At 48.9% G+C, this 20,393-nt stretch overlaps 1 protein-coding gene across 2 annotated transcripts in view; it reads left to right on the top strand.

The window, feature by feature from the left end:
* Positions 1 to 20,393, top strand: part of PKNOX1 (PBX/knotted 1 homeobox 1) — a 255,051-nt gene that overhangs the window by 108,054 nt on the left and 126,604 nt on the right. For both annotated transcript variants that reach the window (XM_069202965.1, XM_069202964.1), the window contains one exon: positions 6,507 to 6,678. In XM_069202965.1, coding sequence (XP_069059066.1) covers positions 6,507 to 6,678 — 172 coding nt within the window. The remainder of the gene's footprint in view (positions 1 to 6,506; positions 6,679 to 20,393) is intronic.

Genomic DNA, 20,393 nt, shown 5'->3' with positions numbered 1-20,393 from the left:
ATGGAGCTGGAACCTTATCAGGTTGAGCTCTTGGGCCCAGGGGGACCCTCAAGGGAAGAGTTGTGTAAGGGACAAGAAACCTGTCCCTCTCTTGAAGGCCTTAGGCAGCAAGCTGCTGAAGAGTCCAAAGGCAAGAAAAATGGAACACATAGGGTCTATTGGGAAGATGGACTCCTGTACACTGAGGTAAGAGATCCCAAACCTGGTGCCACTAGAAGAGTGGTAGTGCCTCAGGGTTTCAGAGAGTTTATTCTGACCTTAGCCCATGATATTCCCCTTGCTGGGCATTTGGGACAAACCAAGACGTGGGAGAGGTTAGTCAACCACGTCTACTGGCCCAATATGTCCCAGAAGGTTAAGGAGTTTTGCCTCTCCTGTCCCACCTGTCAAGCCAGTGGTAAGACAGGTGGACATCCAAAGGCCCCCCTCATTTCACTTCCAGTGGTGGGGGTCCCCTTTGAAAGAGTGGGTGTGGACATAGTTGGTCCACTAGAACCTCCCACAGCCTCAGGAAATATGTACATCCTAGTAGTAGTGGATCATGCTACTAGGTATCCTGAAGCTATTCCCCTTAGGTCGACTACTGCCCCTGCAGTAGCCAAGGCCCTCATTGGTATCTTTACCAGAGTGGGTTTCCCTACGGAGGTGGTTTCTGACAGAGGTACCAACTTCATGTCAGCTTACCTAAAACACATGTGGAATGAGTGTGGAGTGACTTATAAATTCACTACACCATATCATCCACAAACTAATGGCCTTGTTGAGAGATTCAACAAGACATTAAAGGGCATGATCATGGGGCTCCCAGAAAAACTCAAAAGGAGATGGGATGTCCTCTTGCCATGTCTGCTTTTCGCTTACAGAGAGGTGCCTCAGAAGGGAGTAGGGTTCTCACCCTTTGAACTTCTGTTTGGCCACCCTGTAAGGGGACCACTTGCTCTTGTTAAAGAAGGCTGGGAGAGACCTCTTCATGAGCCTAAACAAGACATAGTGGACTATGTACTTGGCCTTCGCTCAAGAATGGCAGAGTACATGGAAAAGGCAAGTAAAAACCTTGAGGCCAGCCAACAGCTCCAGAAGTTTTGGTATGACCAAAAGGCTGCAATGGTTGGATTCCAACCAGCGCAGAAAGTTTGGGTTTTGGAGCCTGTGGCTCCCAGTGCACTTCAGGACAGATGGAGTGGCCCTTACCCAATCCTGGAAAAGAAGAGTCAGGTCACCTACCTGGTGGACCTAGGCACAAGCAGGAGCCCCAAGAGGGTGATCCATGTAAACCTCCTAAAACTCTTCCATGATAGGGCTGATGTAAATCTGTTGATGGTAACAGATGAGGACCAGGAAGCTGAGAGTGAGCCTCTCCCTGATCTCCTCTCATCAAACCCTAAAGATGGCTCAGTAGATGGAGTGATCTACTCAGACACCCTCTCTGGCCAACAGCAATCTGATTGTAGGAAGGTCCTGCAACAGTTTGCTGAGCTCTTCTCCTTAACCCCTGGTCAGACTCACCTGTGTACCCATGATGTGGACACAGGAGACAGCATGCCTGTCAAAAACAAAATTTTTAGACAGTCTGACCAAGTTAAGGAAAGCATCAAGGGGGAAGTCCACAAGATGCTGGAGTTGGGAGTAATTGAGCATTCTGACAGCCCCTGGGATAGCCCAGTGGTCTTAGTCCCCAAACCTCACACCAAAGATGGAAAGAGAGAGATGAGGTTTTGTGTGGACTACAGAGGTCTCAATTCTGTCTCCAAGACAGATGCCCATCCCATACCTAGAGCTGATGAACTAATAGACAAATTAGGGGCTGCCAAATTCTTAAGTACCTTTGACTTAACAGCAGGGTACTGGCAAATCAAAATGGCCCCTGGAGCAAAAGAAAAGACAGCATTCTCCACACCTGATGGGCATTATCAGTTCACTGTTATGCCCTTTGGTTTAAAGAATGCCCCTGCCACCTTCCAAAGGTTGGTGAATCAAGTCCTTGCTGGGTTGGAATCCTTTAGTGCAGCTTATCTTGATGATATTGCTGTCTTCAGCTCCACCTGGCAGGATCACCTGGTCCACCTGAAGAAGGTTTTGAAGGCTCTGCAATCTGCAGGCCTCTAATCAAGGCATCCAAATGCCAGATAGGGCAGGGAACTGTGGTTTACTTGGGACACCTTGTAGGTGGAGGCCAAGTTCAGCCACTCCAACCTAAGATCCAGACAATTTTGGACTGGGTAGCTCCAAAAACCCAGACTCAAGTCAGGGCATTCCTTGGCTTGACTGGGTACTATAGGAGGTTTGTGAAGGGATATTGATCCATTGTGACAGCCCTCACAGAACTCACCTCCAAGAAAATGCCCAAGAAAGTAAACTGGATTGTAGAATGCCAACAGGCCTTTGACACCCTGAAACAAGCTATGTGCACAGCACCAGTTCTAAAAGCTCCAGATTACTCCAAGCAATTCATTGTGCAAACAGATGCCTCTGAACATGGGATAGGGGCAGTTTTGTCCCAAACAAATGATGATGGCCTTGACCAGCCTGTTGCTTTCATTAGCAGGCGGTTACTCCCCAGGGAGCAGCGTTGGAGTGCCATTGAGAGGGAGGCCTTTGCTGTGGTTTGGTCCCTGAAGAAGCTGAGACCATACCTCTTTGGTACTCACTTTGTAGTTCAAACTGACCACAGACCTCTCAGATGGCTGATGCAAATGAAAGGTGAAAATCCAAAACTGTTGAGGTGGTCCATCTCCCTACAGGGAATGGACTTTATAGTGGAACACAGACCTTGGACTGCCCATGCCAATGCAGATGGCCTTTCCAGGTTCTTCCACTTAGAAAATGAAGACTCTCTTGGGAAAGGTTAGTCTCATCCTCTTTCGTTTGGGGGGGGGTTGTGTAAGGAAATGCCTCCTTGGCATGGTTGCCCCCTGACTTTTTGCCTTTGCTGATGCTATGTTTTGAATTGAAAGTGTGCTGAGGCCTGCTAACCAGGTCCCAGCACCAGTGTTCTTTCCCTAACCTGTACCTTTGTATCCACAATTGGCACACCCTGGCATCCAGATAAGTCCCTTGTAACTGGTACCCCTGATACCAAGGGCCCTGATGCCAGGAAAGGTCTCTAAGGGCTGCAGCATGTCTTATGCCACCCTAGAGACCCCTCACTCAGCACAGACACACTGCTTGCCAGCTTGTGTGTGCTAGTGAGAACAAAATGAGTAAGTCGACATGGCATTCCCCTAAGGGTGCCATGCCAGCCTCTCACTGCCTATGCAGTATAGGTAAGACACCCCTCTAGCAGACCTTACAGCCCTAAGGCAGGGTGCACTATACCATAGGTGAGGGCACCAGTGCATGAGCACTGTGCCCCTACAGTGTCTAAGCCAAACCTTAGACATTGTAAGTGCAGGGTAGCCATAAGAGTATATGGTCTGGGAGTCTGTCAAACACGAACTCCACAGCACCATAATGGCTACACTGAAAACTGGGAAGTTTGGTATCAAACTTCTCAGCACAATAAATGCACACTGATGCCAGTGTACATTTTATTGTAAAACACACCCCAGAGGGCACCTTAGAGGTGCCCCCTGAAATTGTATCCAACTATCTGTGTAGGCTGACTGGTTCCAGCAGCCTGCCACGCTAGAGACATGTTGCTGGCCCCATGGGGAGAGTGCCTTTGTCACTCTGAGGCCAGTAACAAAGCCTGCACTGGGTGGAGATGCTAACACCTCCCCCAGGCAAGAGCTGTAACACCTGGCGGTGAGCAGCACCGCAGGACACTCCAGCTAGTGGAGTTGCCCGCCCCCTCCGGCCACGGCCCCCACTTTTGGCGGCAAGGCCGGAGGAAACAAAGAAAACAACAAGGAGGAGTCACTGGCCAGTCGGACAGCCCCTAAGGTGTCCTGAGCTGAAGTGACTCTAACTTTTAGAAATCCTCCATCTTGCAGATGGAGGATTCCCCCAATAGGATTAGGGATGTGACCCCCTCCCCTTGGGAGGAGGCACAAAGAGGGTGTACTCACCCTCAGGGCTAGTAGCCATTGGCTACTAACCCCCCAGACCTAAACACGCCCTTAAATTTAGTATTTAAGGGCTCCCCTGAACCTAAGATGGAGATTCCTGCAACTTACCTGAAGAAGAAGACTGCTGAGCTGAAAACCTCTGCAGAGAAACCAGAAGACACCAACTGCTTTGGCCCCAGTCCTACCGGCCTGTCTCCTGCCTTTCAAAAGAAACCTGCTCCAGGGACGCTTTCCAAGGGACCAGCGACCTCTGAATCCTCTGAGGACTGCCCCGCTTCAAGAAAGACTAGAAACTCCCGAGGACAGCGGCACTGCTCCAAAAGAACTGCAACTTTGTTTCAAGTAGAAGATTTAAAGACCCCTGCAACTCCCCGCAAGAAGCGTGAGACTTGCAACACTTCACCCGGCGACCCCGACTCGACTGGTGGAGAAACAACGCCTCAGGTAGGACCCTCCGGCGACTCTACGACTGTGAGTAACCAAAGTTGTCCCCCCTGAACCCCCACAGTGACGCCTGCAGAGGGAATCCCGAGGCTCCCCCTGACCGCGACTGCCTAAAACTCCATTTCCCGACGGCTGGAAAAGACCCTGCACCCGCAGCCCCCAGCACCTAAAGGAACGGAACTCCTGTGCAGGAGTGACCCCCAGGAAGCCCTCTCCCTTGCCCAGGTGGTGGCTACCCCGAGGAGCCCCCCCCTTGCCTGCCTGCATCGCTGAAGAGACCTCTTGGTCTCCCATTGAAAACTAAAGGAAACCCGACGCTTGTTTGCACACTGCACCCGGCTGCCCCCGCGCTGCTGAGGGTGTACTTTTTGTGTGGACTTGTGTCCCCCACGGTGCCCTACAAAACCCCCCTGGTCTGCCCTCCGAAGACGCGGGTACTTACCTGCTGGCAGACTGGAACCGGGGCACCCCCTTCTCTCCATTGAAGCCTATGTGTTTTGGGCACCTCTTTGACCTTTGCACCTGACCGGCCCTGAGCTGCTGGTGTGATAACTTTGGGGTTGCTCTGAACCCCCAAGAACTGAAACCTGTAAGTGACTTACTTACCTGTGAAATCTAACAAAACTTTACCTCCCCCAGGAACTGTGAAAATTGCACTGTGTCCACTTTTAAAACAGCTTATTGTGTTTTATGTAAAAAGTATACATGCTAAAGTAATGATTCAAAGTTCCTAGAGTACTTACCTGCAATACCTTTCAAATGAGATATTACATGTAAAATTTGAACCTGTGGTTCTTAAAATAAACTAAAAAAATATATTTTTCTATAACAAAACCTATTGGCTGGATTTGTCTCTGAGTGTGTGTTCCTCATTTATTGCCTGTGTGTATGTACAACAAATGCTTAACACTACTCCTTTGATAAGCCTACTGCTCGACCACACTACCACAAAATAGAGCATTAGTATTATCTCTTTTTGACACTATCTTACCTCTAAGGGGAACCCTTGGACTCTGTGCATGCTATTCCTTACTTTGAAATAGCACATACAGAGCCAACTTCCTACAGAGATAGTAAAGATAGTTAAGGGCTTCAAGGAAGATATGGAAGCAGGCTGAAATATGCAGCACCTGAGGGGATGGTACCATCTGGACTGCAGTGAAGCAGACAATGCTTGATCCAGAAAAGAGACGTTGGAGAGGATGAGACCAGCCGAGGGAAGCCCACTTGTCCAAGGATGGTAGCAGCAAGTAGAGTTCCCAGTCAATGCAGTTGATAGAATGTTTGCTGCAGGTGAACGTTGGGCTTAAATAAGTCCTTCCAGCAGATGCTAACACAATGGTAGAGCTAGCTCGTACACAGAGCTGCTGAGTCCTGTGAGAATCCCTCTCCCTGCTCACAGGCCCAGAAAGCTAGAATGCTAAAGAGAACATTTGCTCAATCCCTGAGCATAACATTGATGGAGTCAGGTGACTAAGTCTTCAGGAAGACTGAGAAGGAACACAGGAGAATACCGAAAGTTTGAAAATAATCATATAGGTCTAGGTGGTTCCAGATCAGCCTTTTAGAATTAGCTTATGTGCTCTAGTTCAATACACTAGATATACAAATGCTCAAGTAACTAACTTGGTTGTCCAATTGAATAGCAATAATAGCAATTTGACTGGGACAGCTGAGGTAAATGACAGCGGTGATATGAAGAAAATGCTACTATCTAGTCCTAGTTTCCAGAAACTTATTCGTTGTTTCTTTTTAAAGGCTGTTTATCACACGTTTCATCTCTTTTGATAATTGTTGATGAGACACCTGGAGAGGAGTGGGTGGTGTACAGCATCAGTGGTGTAAATCACGGGTGTTTGTGTTGTGTGTTTGGGGAAATGTTGGGGCTTTGTTGCGTCACCCCTATACCATCATGGTGACAGTGAAGCAGCCCTCTTTGTATGGTGCTTCAGGGCATTTGTAGGGGGGCTTTGTGCACATTTTGTTGTACATTTACAAGTGCAGTTTCTGTTGAGCGATACTAATGTATGTTTGTTTCTGGTTGCTCCTTCACAGGCACCCACTCTTCCCGCTCCTAGCTCTGCTCTTTGAAAAGTGCGAAGGATCCACACAGGGCTCAGAGTGCACTACATCTGCCAGTTTTGATGTTGATATTGAAAACTTTGTCAGGGAGCAAGACAAAGAAGGCAAACCATTCTTCTGTGAAGACCCCGAAACTGATAGTCTAGTAAGATAAGCTTTCACTTGCTGTGCTACAGTCGTTGATGGTGGGGATTTTTAGCCCCTTCCTGGTCTTTTGCTTGATAAATGTTCACTGCTCACCATTTGTCCTCCGTAGACCTTCATTGATCGTCATAACCATTGAATTTCATTCTTGTTTTACAGCATGTGTACATGTTCTTTATTGCAGGAAAGACACTTTTGGAATAAAACATTTTTATTTATTTTCATTAATTTATTTGTGATTTTATACCGACACGGCCCGTAGTTATCCAAGTGCTTTAAAAGAGAACAGCTATCGCAGCAGGAATACATTAGGGATTAAAACCCACATTGAGAGTAAGTGGGAGAAAAACTGTGCATTGGAGCAGTTTCCAAACAGTCCACACAGCACAGAGTACATCAATCCCACATCAAAACAATTCATGAACGAGTGGGAACAAAAGGAAGATAAGCTAAGTGTATGTGAAAGAGAAAAGCTTTGAGGTCTTTTCGGAAGGTCAAAGAGAGGGAGTTCCAAATTATTGTGGCACAGTTAGAAATGGGGTCCTTGGTTGGCAGTCAGGTTACCCCCTGTCCAAACAGGGACCCTCACTCTAGTCATGGTAAAGGAGAATCACCCTCAGTTAACCCCCGCTTACCTCCTTGGTAGCTTTGGCATGAGCAGGCAGGCTTAACTTCAGAAGCAATGTGTAAAGTATTTGTACCAACACACACAGTAACCCAGTGAACCCACCACAAAATGAAACAACACAGGTTTAGAAAAATGGATAATATTTATCTAAAGAAAAACAAGACCAAAACGACAAAAAATACGACATACACAAGTCAACATATGAATTTTAAAAAGAATAAGAATCTTAATCCTTAGAAAACAGTGAGAATGCTTTTATTGCACCTGGGTAGCGTCAAAATAAAGCCGCACGGGTGAATGTACATCGAAAAAGGCCAGCGATGTGTTGATTTCTCACATGCAAGTGAGACTGTGTGACGTTCCTCCTCCAGTTGGGTCGGCGTGCGTCGTTTCTTCTCTCTCGCAAGAGAACGGTGCGTCGATCCCGGACAGGCACCTCGGGTCCAGGCAGGCTTTGCGTTGATTTTCCGCGCCCATAGATGTTGCTTTGAAATCCGGTTGCACGGTGTAAAGAAACCGCTCTGCATCAGGGCTTGAGTTGTTAACAGCAGCCGCTGCTGGTGTTGCGCATTGTTTCTCCAGGCCGCATTGCATCGATCTCACAGCCGCAATGTAGGTGGAGCGTTGATTTTAGCCGTGAGGCCACCGGTGTGTCATTTATCAGCCGCAAGGCAGGCGGTGCATCGAAAGTTTCCCAGCATGGTGGTCTTTGCATGGAGTTTGGTCCTTTTCCACCAGCTGTAACTTTCAAGGGCCCAGAGGCAGATTAGGGCACCACTTGGCAGGCAGGACTCTCAGCAGAAAGGCCAGGTGCTGGCAGAGAGAAGTCTTTGTGTTCCCTGAGACTTCAACAACAGGAGGCAAGCGCAGTTCAAGCCCTTGGAGATACTTCACCAATAGGAAGTCACACAAAAGTCAGTCTTTGTCCTCTCTCAGGCAGAAGCAGCTACTGCAGGCCAACCCTGCAAAGCACGGTCACAGGCAAAGGGGCAGTACTCCTCCTCCAGCTTCTCCAACTCTTCTTCTGGGCAGAGGTTACTTTTAGTTGCGGAAGTTCTGATTTCCAGGGTGTAGGAAAGTGGCTCCCTGTTGCAGTTACCCCCCACTTTTTGCCTGATATTGATGCTGACTTGACTGAGAAGTGTGCTGGGACCCTGCTAACCAGGCCCCAGCACCAGTGTTCTTTCACTAAAAATGTACCATTGTTTCTACAATTGGCACACCCCGGGCACACAGATAAGTCCCTTGTAAAAGGTACCAGTGGTACCAAGGGCCCTGTGACCATGGAAGGTCTCTAAGAGCTGCAGCATGTGTTGTGCCACCCTTATAGACCCCTCACCTAACACATGCACACTGCCATTGTAGATTGTGTGTGTTGGTGGGGAGAAAAAGGCAAAGTCGACATGGCATCCCCTTCAGGATGCCATGCCCACAAAATACTGCCTGTGGCATAGGTAAGTCACCCCTCTAGCAGGCCTTGCAGTCCTAAGGCAGGGTGCACTATACCACAGGTGAGGGCATATCTGCATGAGCAATATGCTCCTATAGTGTCTAAGTCTATTCTTAGACATTGTAAGTACAGTGTGGCCATATTAAGTATATGGTCTGAGAGTTTGTCAAAACGAACTCCACAGCTCCATAATGGCTACACTGAATACTGGGAAGTTTGGTATCAAACTTCTCAGAATAATAAACCCACACTGATGCCAGTGTTGGATTTATTAAAAAATGCACACAGAGGGCATCTTAGAGATGCCCCCTGTATTTTACCCAGTTGTTCAGTGCAGGACTGACTGGTCTGTGCCAGCCTGCTGCTGAGAGACGAGTTTCTGCCCCCCTGGTGTGATGCCCTTTGTGCCCTCTGAGGCCAGGAACAAAGCCTGCTCTGGTTGGAGGTGCTTCACACCTCCCCCCTGCATGAACTGTAAAACCTAGTAGTGAGCCTCAAAGGCTCAGGATTCCTGTAACAATGCCCCAGGGCACTCCAGCTAGTGGAGATGCCCGCCCCCTGACACAGCCCCCACTTTTGGCAGCAAGTCCAGGGGAGATAATGAGAAAAACAAGGAGGAGTCACCCACCAGTCAGGACAGCCCCTAAGGTGTCTTGAGCTGAGGTGACCCCTGCCTTTAGAAATCCTGCATCTTGATTTTGGAAGATTCCCCAGTAGGAATAGGTATGTGCCCCCCTCCCCTCAGGGAGAAGGCACAAGGAGGATGTAACCAACCTCAAGGACAGTAGCCATTGGCTACTGCCCCCTATACCTATCACACACTTAAATTGAGTATTTAGGGGCGACCCAGAACCCAGGAAATCAGATACCTGCAACCTGAAGAAACAAGGACTGCTGACCTACAAGCCCTGCAGAGAAGACGGACGACGACAACTGCTTTGGCCCCAGCCCTACCGGCCTGTCTCCTGACTTGAAAACCTGCAACCAGCGAAGCATCTGACAGGGACCAGCGACCTCTGAAGCCTCAGAGGACTGCCCTGAACCTAAGGACCAAGAAACTCCCGTGAGCAGCGGCTCTGCTCAACTTCACCACAACTTTGCAACTTTCTTGCAACTTTAAAGAACTTCACTCTTCCCACCGGAAGCGCGAAACGTCACACTCTGCACCCGACGCCCCCAGCTCGAGATCCAGAGAACAAACACCACAAGGAGGAATCCCCGGCGACTGCGACCCTGTGAGAGGCCCGAGACGACCCCCCTAAACCCTCACAGTGACGCCTGCAGAGAGAATCCCGAGGCACGCCCTGACCGCGACTGCCTGTAACAAGGGACCCGACGCCTGGACCAGACACTGCACCCGCGGCCCCCAGGACCTGAAGAAATCGAACCTCAGTGCAGGAGTGACCCCCAAGCGACCCTCTGCCTAGCCCAGGTGGTGGCTGGCCCGAGAAGTGTCCCCCCCCCATGTGCCTGCCTGCACCGCTAGAGTGACCCCCGGGTCCCTCCATTGAAACCTATACAAAACCCGACGCCTGCTTTGCACAGCGCACCCGGCCTCCCCTGTGCCGATGAGGGTGTGTTTTGTGTGCCTACTTGTCCCCCCCTCCCCCCACCCCAGCGCTCTACAAAACCCCCCTGGTCTGCCCCCCGAGGATGCGGGTACTTACCTGCTGGCAGACTGGAACCGGAGCACCCCTGTTCTCATATGTGCCTATGTGTTTTGGGTACCACCTTGACCTCTGCACCTTACCGGCCCTGAGCTGCTAGTGTGGTAACTTTGGGGTTTCCCTAAACCCCCAATGGTGGGCAACCTATGCCCAGGAACTGAGACTTGTAAGTGTCTTACTTACCTCACAAACTAACCAATACTTACCTCCCCCAGGAACTTTCGATTTTTGCAGTGTCTACTTTTAAAATAGCTTATTGCCATTTTAACAAAAACTGTATATGTTATTGCTCTAATTCAAAGTTCCTAACTTACCTGTGTGGAGTACCTTGCATTTTATGTATTTACTTCAAATCTTGAACTTGTGGTTCTAAAAATAAATTAAGAAAATATATTTTTCTATATAAAAACCTATTGGCCTTGAGTAAGTCTTTGAGTGTGTGTTCCTCATTTATTGCCTGTGTGTGTACAGCAAATGCTTAACACTACCCTCTGATAAGCCTACTGCTCGACCACACTGCCACAAAATAGAGCATTAGAATTATCTAATTTTGCCACTATCTTACCTCCAAGGGGAAGCCTTGGACTCTGTGCACACTGTCTCTCACTTTGAGATAGTATATACAGAGCAAACTTCCTACACAGGGGTTTTGGGTCCTTTTCTTATACCCCTTTCTGCCTTTGAAGTACACCTACATCAAGGAGAAGTCTCTCTTGTTTAGAAGATCCTGCCTTACTCAGGCCAGGCCCCAGGCATACACCGGGGGGTTGGAGACTGCATTGTGTGAGGGCAGGCACAGCCCCTTCAGGTGTAAGTGACCACTCCTTCCCTCAGCCCAGATGGCCCATCAGGATATGCAGGCTACACCCCATCTGCCTTTTTCTAGAAGAGAGGTTCAAACAGCTCAACTGTCAAACTGACTCAGACAGTGAATCCACAAACAAACAGAGTCACAGAATAGTTTAAGCCAGAAAATGCCTGCTTTCTAAAAGTGTAATTTTCAAACACCCAATGTAAACACCAACTTCACTAAAAGATGTATTTTTAAAGTGTGAGGTCAGAGACACCAAACTCTAGACCTCTATCTGCTCTCAAAGGGAAATTGCACTTAAAAGATATTTAAAGGCAGGCCCCGTGTTACCCTATCAGAGAGATAGGCCTTGCAACGTAAAAACAACATTTGGCAGTATTTCACTGTCAGGATATGTAAAACACATCAGTACATGTCCTTCCTTTAACATACACTGCAACCTGCCCACGGGGCTTCCTAGGGCCTTACCCTTAGAGGGTAATCCTCCACACTCATCCTGCTTGACCTCTCAGTGGCCTGTAAGAAAAGGGAAGGTTCAGGCCTGGCAAGTGGGTACACTTTCCAAGTTGAGTTGGCAGTGCAAGACAGCACACACAGACACTGCATTGGCAGGTCTGAGACAGGTTTACAGGGCTACTAATGTGGGTTGCACAACCAGTGCTGCAGGCCCACTAGTAGCATTTGATTTACAGGCCCTTGGCACCTCTAGTGCACTCACTAGGGCCTTACTAGTAAATCAAATATGCCAATCATGGATAGTCTAATGTATACCTACAATTTGTACAGGGAGCACTTACACTTTAGCATTGGTCAGCAGTGGTAAATTGTCCAGACTCCAGAGCAAACAAAAACAGAGTCCAGCACACAGAAGGGTCATCGCTCAGCCCCACCCTCTTCAACGTCTATATGAGCCCCCTCGCAACCATCGCACGTCAACACAACCTCAAGATCATCACCTACGCCGACGACACCCAGCTGATCCTCTCCCTCACCAGCGACCCGGACGCCGCCAGAGCCAGCCTACACGAAGGGATGAAAGACGTCGCCGAATGGATGAAGAACAGCCGCCTGAAACTGAACTCAGACAAGACGGAGGTCCTCATCCTGGGATCATCACCATCTGCCTGGGACGACTCCTGGTGGCCCCCTGCCCTGGGAGCCACCCCCAAGCCAACGGACCACGCTCGCAACCTAGGCTTCATCCTGGACTCCTCCCTCTCGATGACCAGACAAGTCAACGCCGTCTCATCTTCATGCTTCAACACCCTGCGCATGCTTCGAAAGATCTTCCGGTGGATCCCCACCGAGACCAGGAAGACGGTCACCCAGGCCCTAGTCACCAGTCGGCTGGACTACGGGAATGCCCTCTACGCCGGCACCGCCGCCATACTCCAGAAGAAACTCCAACGGATCCAGAACGCCTCAGCACGACTCATCCTGGACATCCCCCTACACAGCCACATCTCCGGACACCTGAGAGACCTGCACTGGCTCCCCGTCAACAAAAGAATCACGTTCCGACTCCTCACCCACGCACACAAGGCCCTCCACGACCTGGGCCCCAAGATCCTCAACAGCCGCCTGACCTTCCACAAGCCCACCCGCCAGCTCCGCTCCGCCAGCCTCTCTCTCGCCACCGTCCCCCGCATCCGCAAAGCCACCATCGGAGGAAGATCCTTCTCCTACCTGGCAGCCAAGACATGGAACTCCCTCCCCATCCACCTCCGGACAACGCAAGACCATCTCGCCTTCAGGAAGCAACTCAAGACCTGGCTGTTCGAGCAGTAGCGTTCCCCCCCCCTCCAGCGCCTTGAGACCCTCCGGGTGAGCAGTGCGCTATACAAATGCCTCTGATTGATTGATTGATAGAAGGAACCTGGGAACAATGCCAAGTCTAACAGGCGCTTTGGAGAAAGACTGGATGGGGGACTCCAGGAGAAGACCATGAACATTTCTTTCACTCTGTTCTTGCGCCCAAGGTTTTTAGCTTTTCAGTTAGGTGCATTGGTGAAGAGTGGAGTGCGTGGTGAATGGCTCTCGCCTCAGGAGGCAGCCTTTGGGGGGTTAGCAGGATTTTGTGACCGACAACAGAGCGGGCCGGAGCATGTTGAACTGCTGAGAGCGGAACTAAGTGAAATTTGGGGATGCATGAGAGAAGCAAGATCCCTTAATCAAGTCTGGAGAGAGCCAACACCTGTAAGGTTAAATTTAGGTCATGTTCTGGTATGATAGCAATAGTTGAAATTGGGTATTCTTTGCCATTGCTGCAGTGTGACTCCTGTGTTAAGACTCAGCTGTCGAGGACAAAGCCAAGTAGGTTGCCGATCTGAAGAACAGAGGGTTGGCATTCCATGGCTTGCAGCAATTCCAACCAGTCTTGTACAGATAGATTAGCTTTTTTTGGAGATACTCAAAGGAATTCTGTTTTCGCAGGGTTTAGTATGGTGATGACGTCAGGAATGCAACTTTCAGGTAGATCTGGGTATCTTTTGCATACAGGTGGAAGAGGATCCCAGGGCTTTTCTGGGTCTCACATAGAGGCTTAAGATAGAGGTTGAATAGCGTTGGAAAGAGGATCAAGCCTTGGGGTTACCCCTTCTTGCACGCAAACTTGCTTACAGACAGAACTCGCAGCTTTACCAGGGAGTAGTTCTTTAGATATGAGGTAAACCATTTAAGGACTATGGGCCTGATTATGAGTGTGGTGGTCTTATTACTGCCTCAGAACAACCCTGACGGTCCAACTGCCAGGGAACTGCCAGCTCCGCCAGGATCTTGGATCCTAGCGGTCTGGCGGCGGCGTAGATCCTAATCCGCAAGGGCAGCGCTGCCCTGAGGATTAAACCTCATTCTCTGCCAGCCTTTTCATGGCGGTAACCATGAAAAGGCTGGCGGAGAACAGGTACAGGGGCCTCCCTGCACTGCCCATGCACTTAGCATGGGCCCCCCTGCCCAGCACCATCGCAATGTTCACTGGCAGTGAACATTGCAAGGGTGCTGGTGCAGCATACTGGCCACAGCATTGCTGCTGGCTTGATTATGAGTCCAAGACAATGCTGTAGCCTGTTTCCCGCTAGGCCAGCAGGCGGAAACTTAGGTTTCCACCCCCTGAGGTAGCGGGAAACTCTAAATAACTCCGCCAGGGAGGTCGCTGTGTAGGCAGTGGTCACGCTGTCGGGAGTTTGGTGGACGGAATTTTGTGTCTGTCAAACTCAAAATGACCTCCTATACCTTCAATGTCCTTGCGATTCTTCTGGGTGTTTATCAGAACATAATGGTTGACTGTGTCACAAGCAACGGAGAGATAAAGGAGAACAAGAAGACATGAATTTCCAGTGTAAAGGAGGCAGAGAGTGTTGTTCACAGTGTGAAGGGTTGCAGTCTCAGTGCTGTAGCCCTATTTGAAGCCAGATTGGAGAGTATTGAGTATGTTTGTGTGGATGTCGGATGACAGTTGGGGGACCAGGCATATCACTGCAAAGATAGTTTGAGGGTATTACCTTGGAGATGGTCACTTGTAGTTGTGTCTTTGCAACTGAGGAGAAAGAGGATCAGGGAAGCTGTGCTTTTCAAGAAGAATTCTCCTTGGCTGTATTGCCAAAGGTGGCTGACAGGGAGATAGTTGTCTTTGACGTTTTTGTTGAAGATCTCCATTAAGTTGTTTCAGGAGGCCATGCAGGTCTTGGGTGGGTTATTGAAGGAAGGATTGTTAGCCTGTTTAGATTTGTTCTTAGCAGATGTAAACCATTTTTGCTCTGTTGCATTTGCTCTTGAGGGGGACGAATTCTTCCATCAAGGATTTCTTGCAGTTAATATGTTTGTCTATGGCTTTATGAAAGTCAAGTTGGGGAACTACTAAACCAAGATTTATGTGAGCCATGTTAGCAAGGGCTTCAATGTTGATGCTACTAGTGCCCCTAAACCATTTGTTCTTCTTTGTTAGTTGGCTGGAGGTTTTAGTTTGAGTAAAAGACACTATAAAGGGGATTAGAAGGTGGCTCGTCCAGTACCTGGATGGGATCAATGGTTGTTTGATTGGGATGGACCTGGGCTCTGCATATGATCAGATCCAAAGTGAGCCCTGGACGAGTGTGAGTTTCTGACAGTGTTGTGAAAGGGCATTGCCACTGAGAAGTAGTAGAAGGTGTCCATTGATGCTGTAGCAGGTGATAAATTGGGTTGTGAAGAACTCCATGCATTCTTTGACAAAAGTGTTAGTTAGACCCGGGGTGGATAAATAACCTATTTTACACCGCAACGCACAGTGGAAGACATCATCATGCCACCTACACCAGGAGTGCCTCCCTCTAACGAGCTGGAGCCCTCTCGCCACAAAAGACACCGCCAGAATTATGCAGATTTATTCAGGGTCCCTCACAGACCACTGCCCTCACCATGTGTACAACTTGGGAAGAACACCGATCAGCTCGAACCTCACCACCATCATCAACTCCTTCAGCCTTAGCGGAAACATCCCAGATAGCTGTAAGCATGCAGAAGAAACAGCTCTCGCAAAGAAACCCTTAGGTAACCCGAACAACTCAGCAACTACGACCCACCATACTCCTTCCTTTCCCAGCCAAAGTCCCGGAGAAAGATCTACAAGTAACTCTCTGCTCATCTAGAGCAGCACCAACTCCTGGATTCCACGCAGGCATGGTTTCGCTGCAACCACAGCATGGAAACCACCCTCCTGGCAGTCACAGACAACATCTGGTCCATCATGGACCGAGGGTAATCCTCCACACTCATCCTGCTTGACCTCTCGGTGGCCTGTGGCACCGTCTCCCACGCCACCCTCATCACCAGACTCCAGGACTCAGGAATTTAAGGGCCCGCCCTGAATTGGATTGCCTCTTTTCTCTCCAACAGGATTCAATGAGTCAGACTCTCCACCTGCACCTCCAAACACAAGCCGGTCGTCTGAAGAGTCCCCCAGGGCTTCTCCCTCAGCCCAACTCTGCTCAATGTGCACATTGCACCCCTTGCCCTCAGCATCAACATTGTCTCCTACACCGACGCTAGCTCATCCTCTCCCACACAGACAGTCCCATCAGGACCAGCCTCACCTCCTGCATGTCCAGTGTGGCCAGCTGGATGTGAGAGAACGGCCTTAAACTCAACACGGACAAAACAGAGACCCTGATTTTCAGACACAAGAGCTCCTCCCTTGGGACTGTTGCTGCTGGCCACCTGATTTAGGGCCCATGCTCAGAGGCCAGAACACCAGCTTCGCACCAGTGCAGGGACTGAAGGTCCCTGAACCGGTGTAGACTGGTTTATGCACAGAGGGCACCAAATGTGCCCTTCAAAGCATACCAGTGGCTTGCGGAGGCTACCCCTCCCAAGCCATGTAACACCTATTTCCAAAGGGAGAGGGTGTTGCCCCTGCCTCTCCCAAAGGAAATCCGTTGTTCTGCCTTCCTGGACTTGAGCTGCTCAAGCAGCAGGAGGGCAGGAACCTGTCTGTGGTGTGGCAGCAGCTGGGGCTGCCCAGAAAACCCCAGAAGTATGGTAGGAGCAATGCTGGAGGTCCTCTAAGAAGTCCCCAGAGTGCATGGAATCATAATTCCAATACTGGCAACAGTATTGGAATATGAATCTGACATGTTTAATACCAAACATGCGTAGGTTCGGAGTTACCATTTTGTAGCTGGACATAGGTAGTGACCTGTGTCCAGTACAAGTATAAAATGGCGTCCCCACACTCACAAAGTCCATGAAAATGGAACTGAGTTTGTGGGGGCACCTCTGCTAGTACAGGGGTGCCCTCACACACAGGTACTTGCACCCTGCCCTCTGGGCTAGGAGGGCCTGCCATAGGGGTGACTTATAGTGACCTGGTGTAGTGATCTGTAGTGAAAATTGGTGCAGGCACCCATTTCATGCAGACTGCAATGGCAGGCCTGCAGAACACTTTGCATGGGTTCCCTATGTGTGGCATAATACATGCTGCAGCCCATGAGGATCCCCTCGTACCCCAATGCCCTGGGTACCATATCTAGGGAGTTACAAGGGGGCACTAGTATGCCAATTGTGGGGTTCAAGTAACCAAGTTTCCAAGTTAGAAGTGAGAGAGCATGATCACTCGGGTCCTGGTTAGCAGGATCCCAGTGAACACAGTTAAACACACTGACAAAAGACAGAAAATGGGGGTAACCATGCCAAGAAAGTGGGTACTTTCCTACAATGTCTAAGACTGTCTTCTTTTAAATCTGAAGCACAGCTCAAAATAAGGCAACTTTACTTTCTCATGTACAGCTCACTTAGGGTAGCATACGGAAGCAGAGAGGCTCTTTATGAAGAGCGAAGAAGGCACTATGAAGAACAAAGAATTACTTTTACAGTACGAACCCAAAGAATGTTTTTTTCCAACAGTGTGTGCAAAATCCAAAATGGCTGTATTAAGCACTCCAAAAAAAAAAAAACGAAAGCAGCAGTATTAGCAGAGGTATCAAAAGAGAAAATCACTACCTTTGTAAAACTCCCAATCCAGAGGAAGAAGTATTTCAGGTAATCGCAAGGGTTTTTCCTACATCCCTCTTCAGTTTCACACTCCTGTAGCAGGAGCGTGGAAGTCCAATTTGGAAGAGTTGAAGCCTTTAACAAACAATTGTGTATTGAGCATTTTAAGAACAGTCTACTTCATCTGTTTCAAGGCAGCTCCACCGAAACCTTATTGAATTAGCAACTCTTTGTTAGTACAGGAATCTAAACTCCTATTGGCCAAAAAAGTCATTAAAAAAGTTCCATCACGTAAGGAAAACAAAGGATTACAGTCCAGGTATTTTTTTTAGTTCCCAAAATGGGTCAATCAGTTTCAGATCCTTTGAAAAGAAAACTCTGAAACAAATCATTGTGACAGATGGTTCATTGACTGGATGAAGAGCCCACGTTGATCACCTGACAGTTCAAAGTCTTTGATGTTGAATACAATACAAACACCGCGCGTTCTACAAGCAAGGAAGGAGGAACAAGATCAAGATAACTGCCCCTTCAACGGTAAAAGATGTGTCTTTGGGCACTAAAGTAACTATAACTCACATCCCGTCATGCACAGTGCTGTTGGCAATGATGTCATTTCAGATGTTGCAATGATGTTAGCAATGATGTCATAGAACATGTCATTCTTGATGTAAGATGCTACGTATTTAGCAATGTATGGAGAAGGCGAGAGTTATAGCTGCTGTAGGGTACAAGTTATAGTTACTTAGATAGCTACAATTGGTGAATATCAGTGGTTTTGTTAATGTAAAGTTGTTTGTTTTATCTAACATTTTTACCTAACTTTAACATCCCTTAAACCTTTGGGGTTTTTTCAGTGAATTTCTGAGGTTTTTTTTTAAATTTAAGTAAGATATTAATGCAAATCCTAGCTATAATGCACTTTGGTTTTTCAATGTTTTTATTTATTTTTTATTTTAAAGGAAGATGTCCATCGCCCAGTATGGAATTGCGTGTATGGCTGGCCTGTGGCCAGGCTCTGTTTACCAAACACGTGTGCGCCTATCCCCCTGACTGTGCACTGCAGGGGCTGGGCACACAGCCCCCTAATACCTCCGATACGTACAGCTAAATATGCTATGCAACAATAAAAAGGGTGCCGTTTTCAGTAAGGCAGACCTCATGGCTTTGCCAAAGGCTTAGAATACCAAAATATAAAATGCACTAAACCTATTGCCTTTGTCAAGAGTTCAGCATATCAAAATATATAAAGCAGACCTATTGGCTTAGTCAAGAAGTCATTGTAAAGAAATGGCTCCCTGTTGCAGTTACCCCCCACTTTTTGCCTGATACTGATGCTGACTTGACTGAGAAGTGTGCTGGGACCCTGCTAACCAGGCCCCAGCACCAGTGTTCTTTCCCCTAAAATGTACCATTGTCTCCACAATTGGCACAACCCTGGCACCCAGGTAAGTCCCTTGTAACTGGTACCCCAGGTACCAAGGGCCCTGATGCCAGGGAAGGTCTCTAAGGGCTGCAGCATGTCTTATGCCACCCTAGGGACCCCTCACTCAGCACAGACACACTGCTTGCCAGCTTGTGTGTGCTGGTGGGGAGAAAATGACTAAGTCGACATGGCACTCCCCTCAGGGTGCCATGCCAACCTCACACTGCCTGTGGCATAGGTAAGTCACCCCTTTAGCAGGCCTTACAGCCCTAAGGCAGGGTGCACTATACCACAGGTGAGGGCATATGTGCATGAGCACTATGCCCTTACAGTGTCTAAGCAAAACCTTAGACATTGTAAGTGCAGGGTAGCCATAAGAGTATATGGGCTGGGAGTCTGTCAAAAACAAACTCCACAGCTCCATAATGGCTACACTGAATACTGGGAAGTTTGGTACCAAACTTCTCAGAATAATAAACCCACACTGATGCCAGTGTTGGATTTATTACAAAATGCACACAGAGGGCACCTTAGAGATGCCCCCTGTATTTTACCCAATTGTTCAGTGCAGGACTGACTGGTCTGTGCCAGCCTTCTGCTGAGAGACGAGTTTCTGACCTCATGCGGTGAGAGCCTTTGTGCTCTCTGAGGACAGAAACAAAGCCTGCTCTGGGTGGAGGTGCTTCACACCTCCCCCCTGCAGGAACTGTAACACCTAGCAGTGAGCTTCAAAGGCTCAAGCTTCGTGTTACAATGCCCCAGGGCCCTCCAGCTAGTGGAGATGCCCGCCCCCTGGACACAGCCCCCACTTTTGGCGGCAAGTCCAGGAGAGATAATGAGAACAACAAGGAGGAGTCACTGGCCAGTCAGGACAGCCCCTAAGGTGTCCTGAGCTGAAGTGACTCTAACTTTTAGAAATCCTCCATCTTGCAGATGGAGGATTCCCCCAATAGGATTAGGGATGTGACCCCCTCTCCTTGGGAGGAGGCACAAAGAGGGTGTACTCACCCTCAGGGCTAGTAGCCATTGGCTACTAACCCCCCAGACCTAAACACGCCCTTAAATTTAGTATTTAAGGGCTCCCCTGAACCTAAGAATTTAGATTCCTGCAACTTACCTGAAGAAGAGGACTGCTGAGCTGAAAACCCCTGCAGAAGAAGAAAGAAGACACCAACTGCTTTGGCCCCAGTCCTACAGGCCTGTCTCCTGCCTTCCAAAGAAACCTGCTCCAGCGACGCTTTCCCAAGGACCAGCGACCCCTGAATCCTC

The sequence above is a fragment of the Pleurodeles waltl genome, chromosome 8 (assembly GCF_031143425.1).
Source record: "Pleurodeles waltl isolate 20211129_DDA chromosome 8, aPleWal1.hap1.20221129, whole genome shotgun sequence".
Classification (NCBI taxonomy): Eukaryota; Metazoa; Chordata; class Amphibia; order Caudata; family Salamandridae; genus Pleurodeles; species Pleurodeles waltl.
The sequence above is the reverse complement of the archived record's forward strand: the minus strand, read 5'-3'. Positions and strand labels throughout refer to the sequence as shown.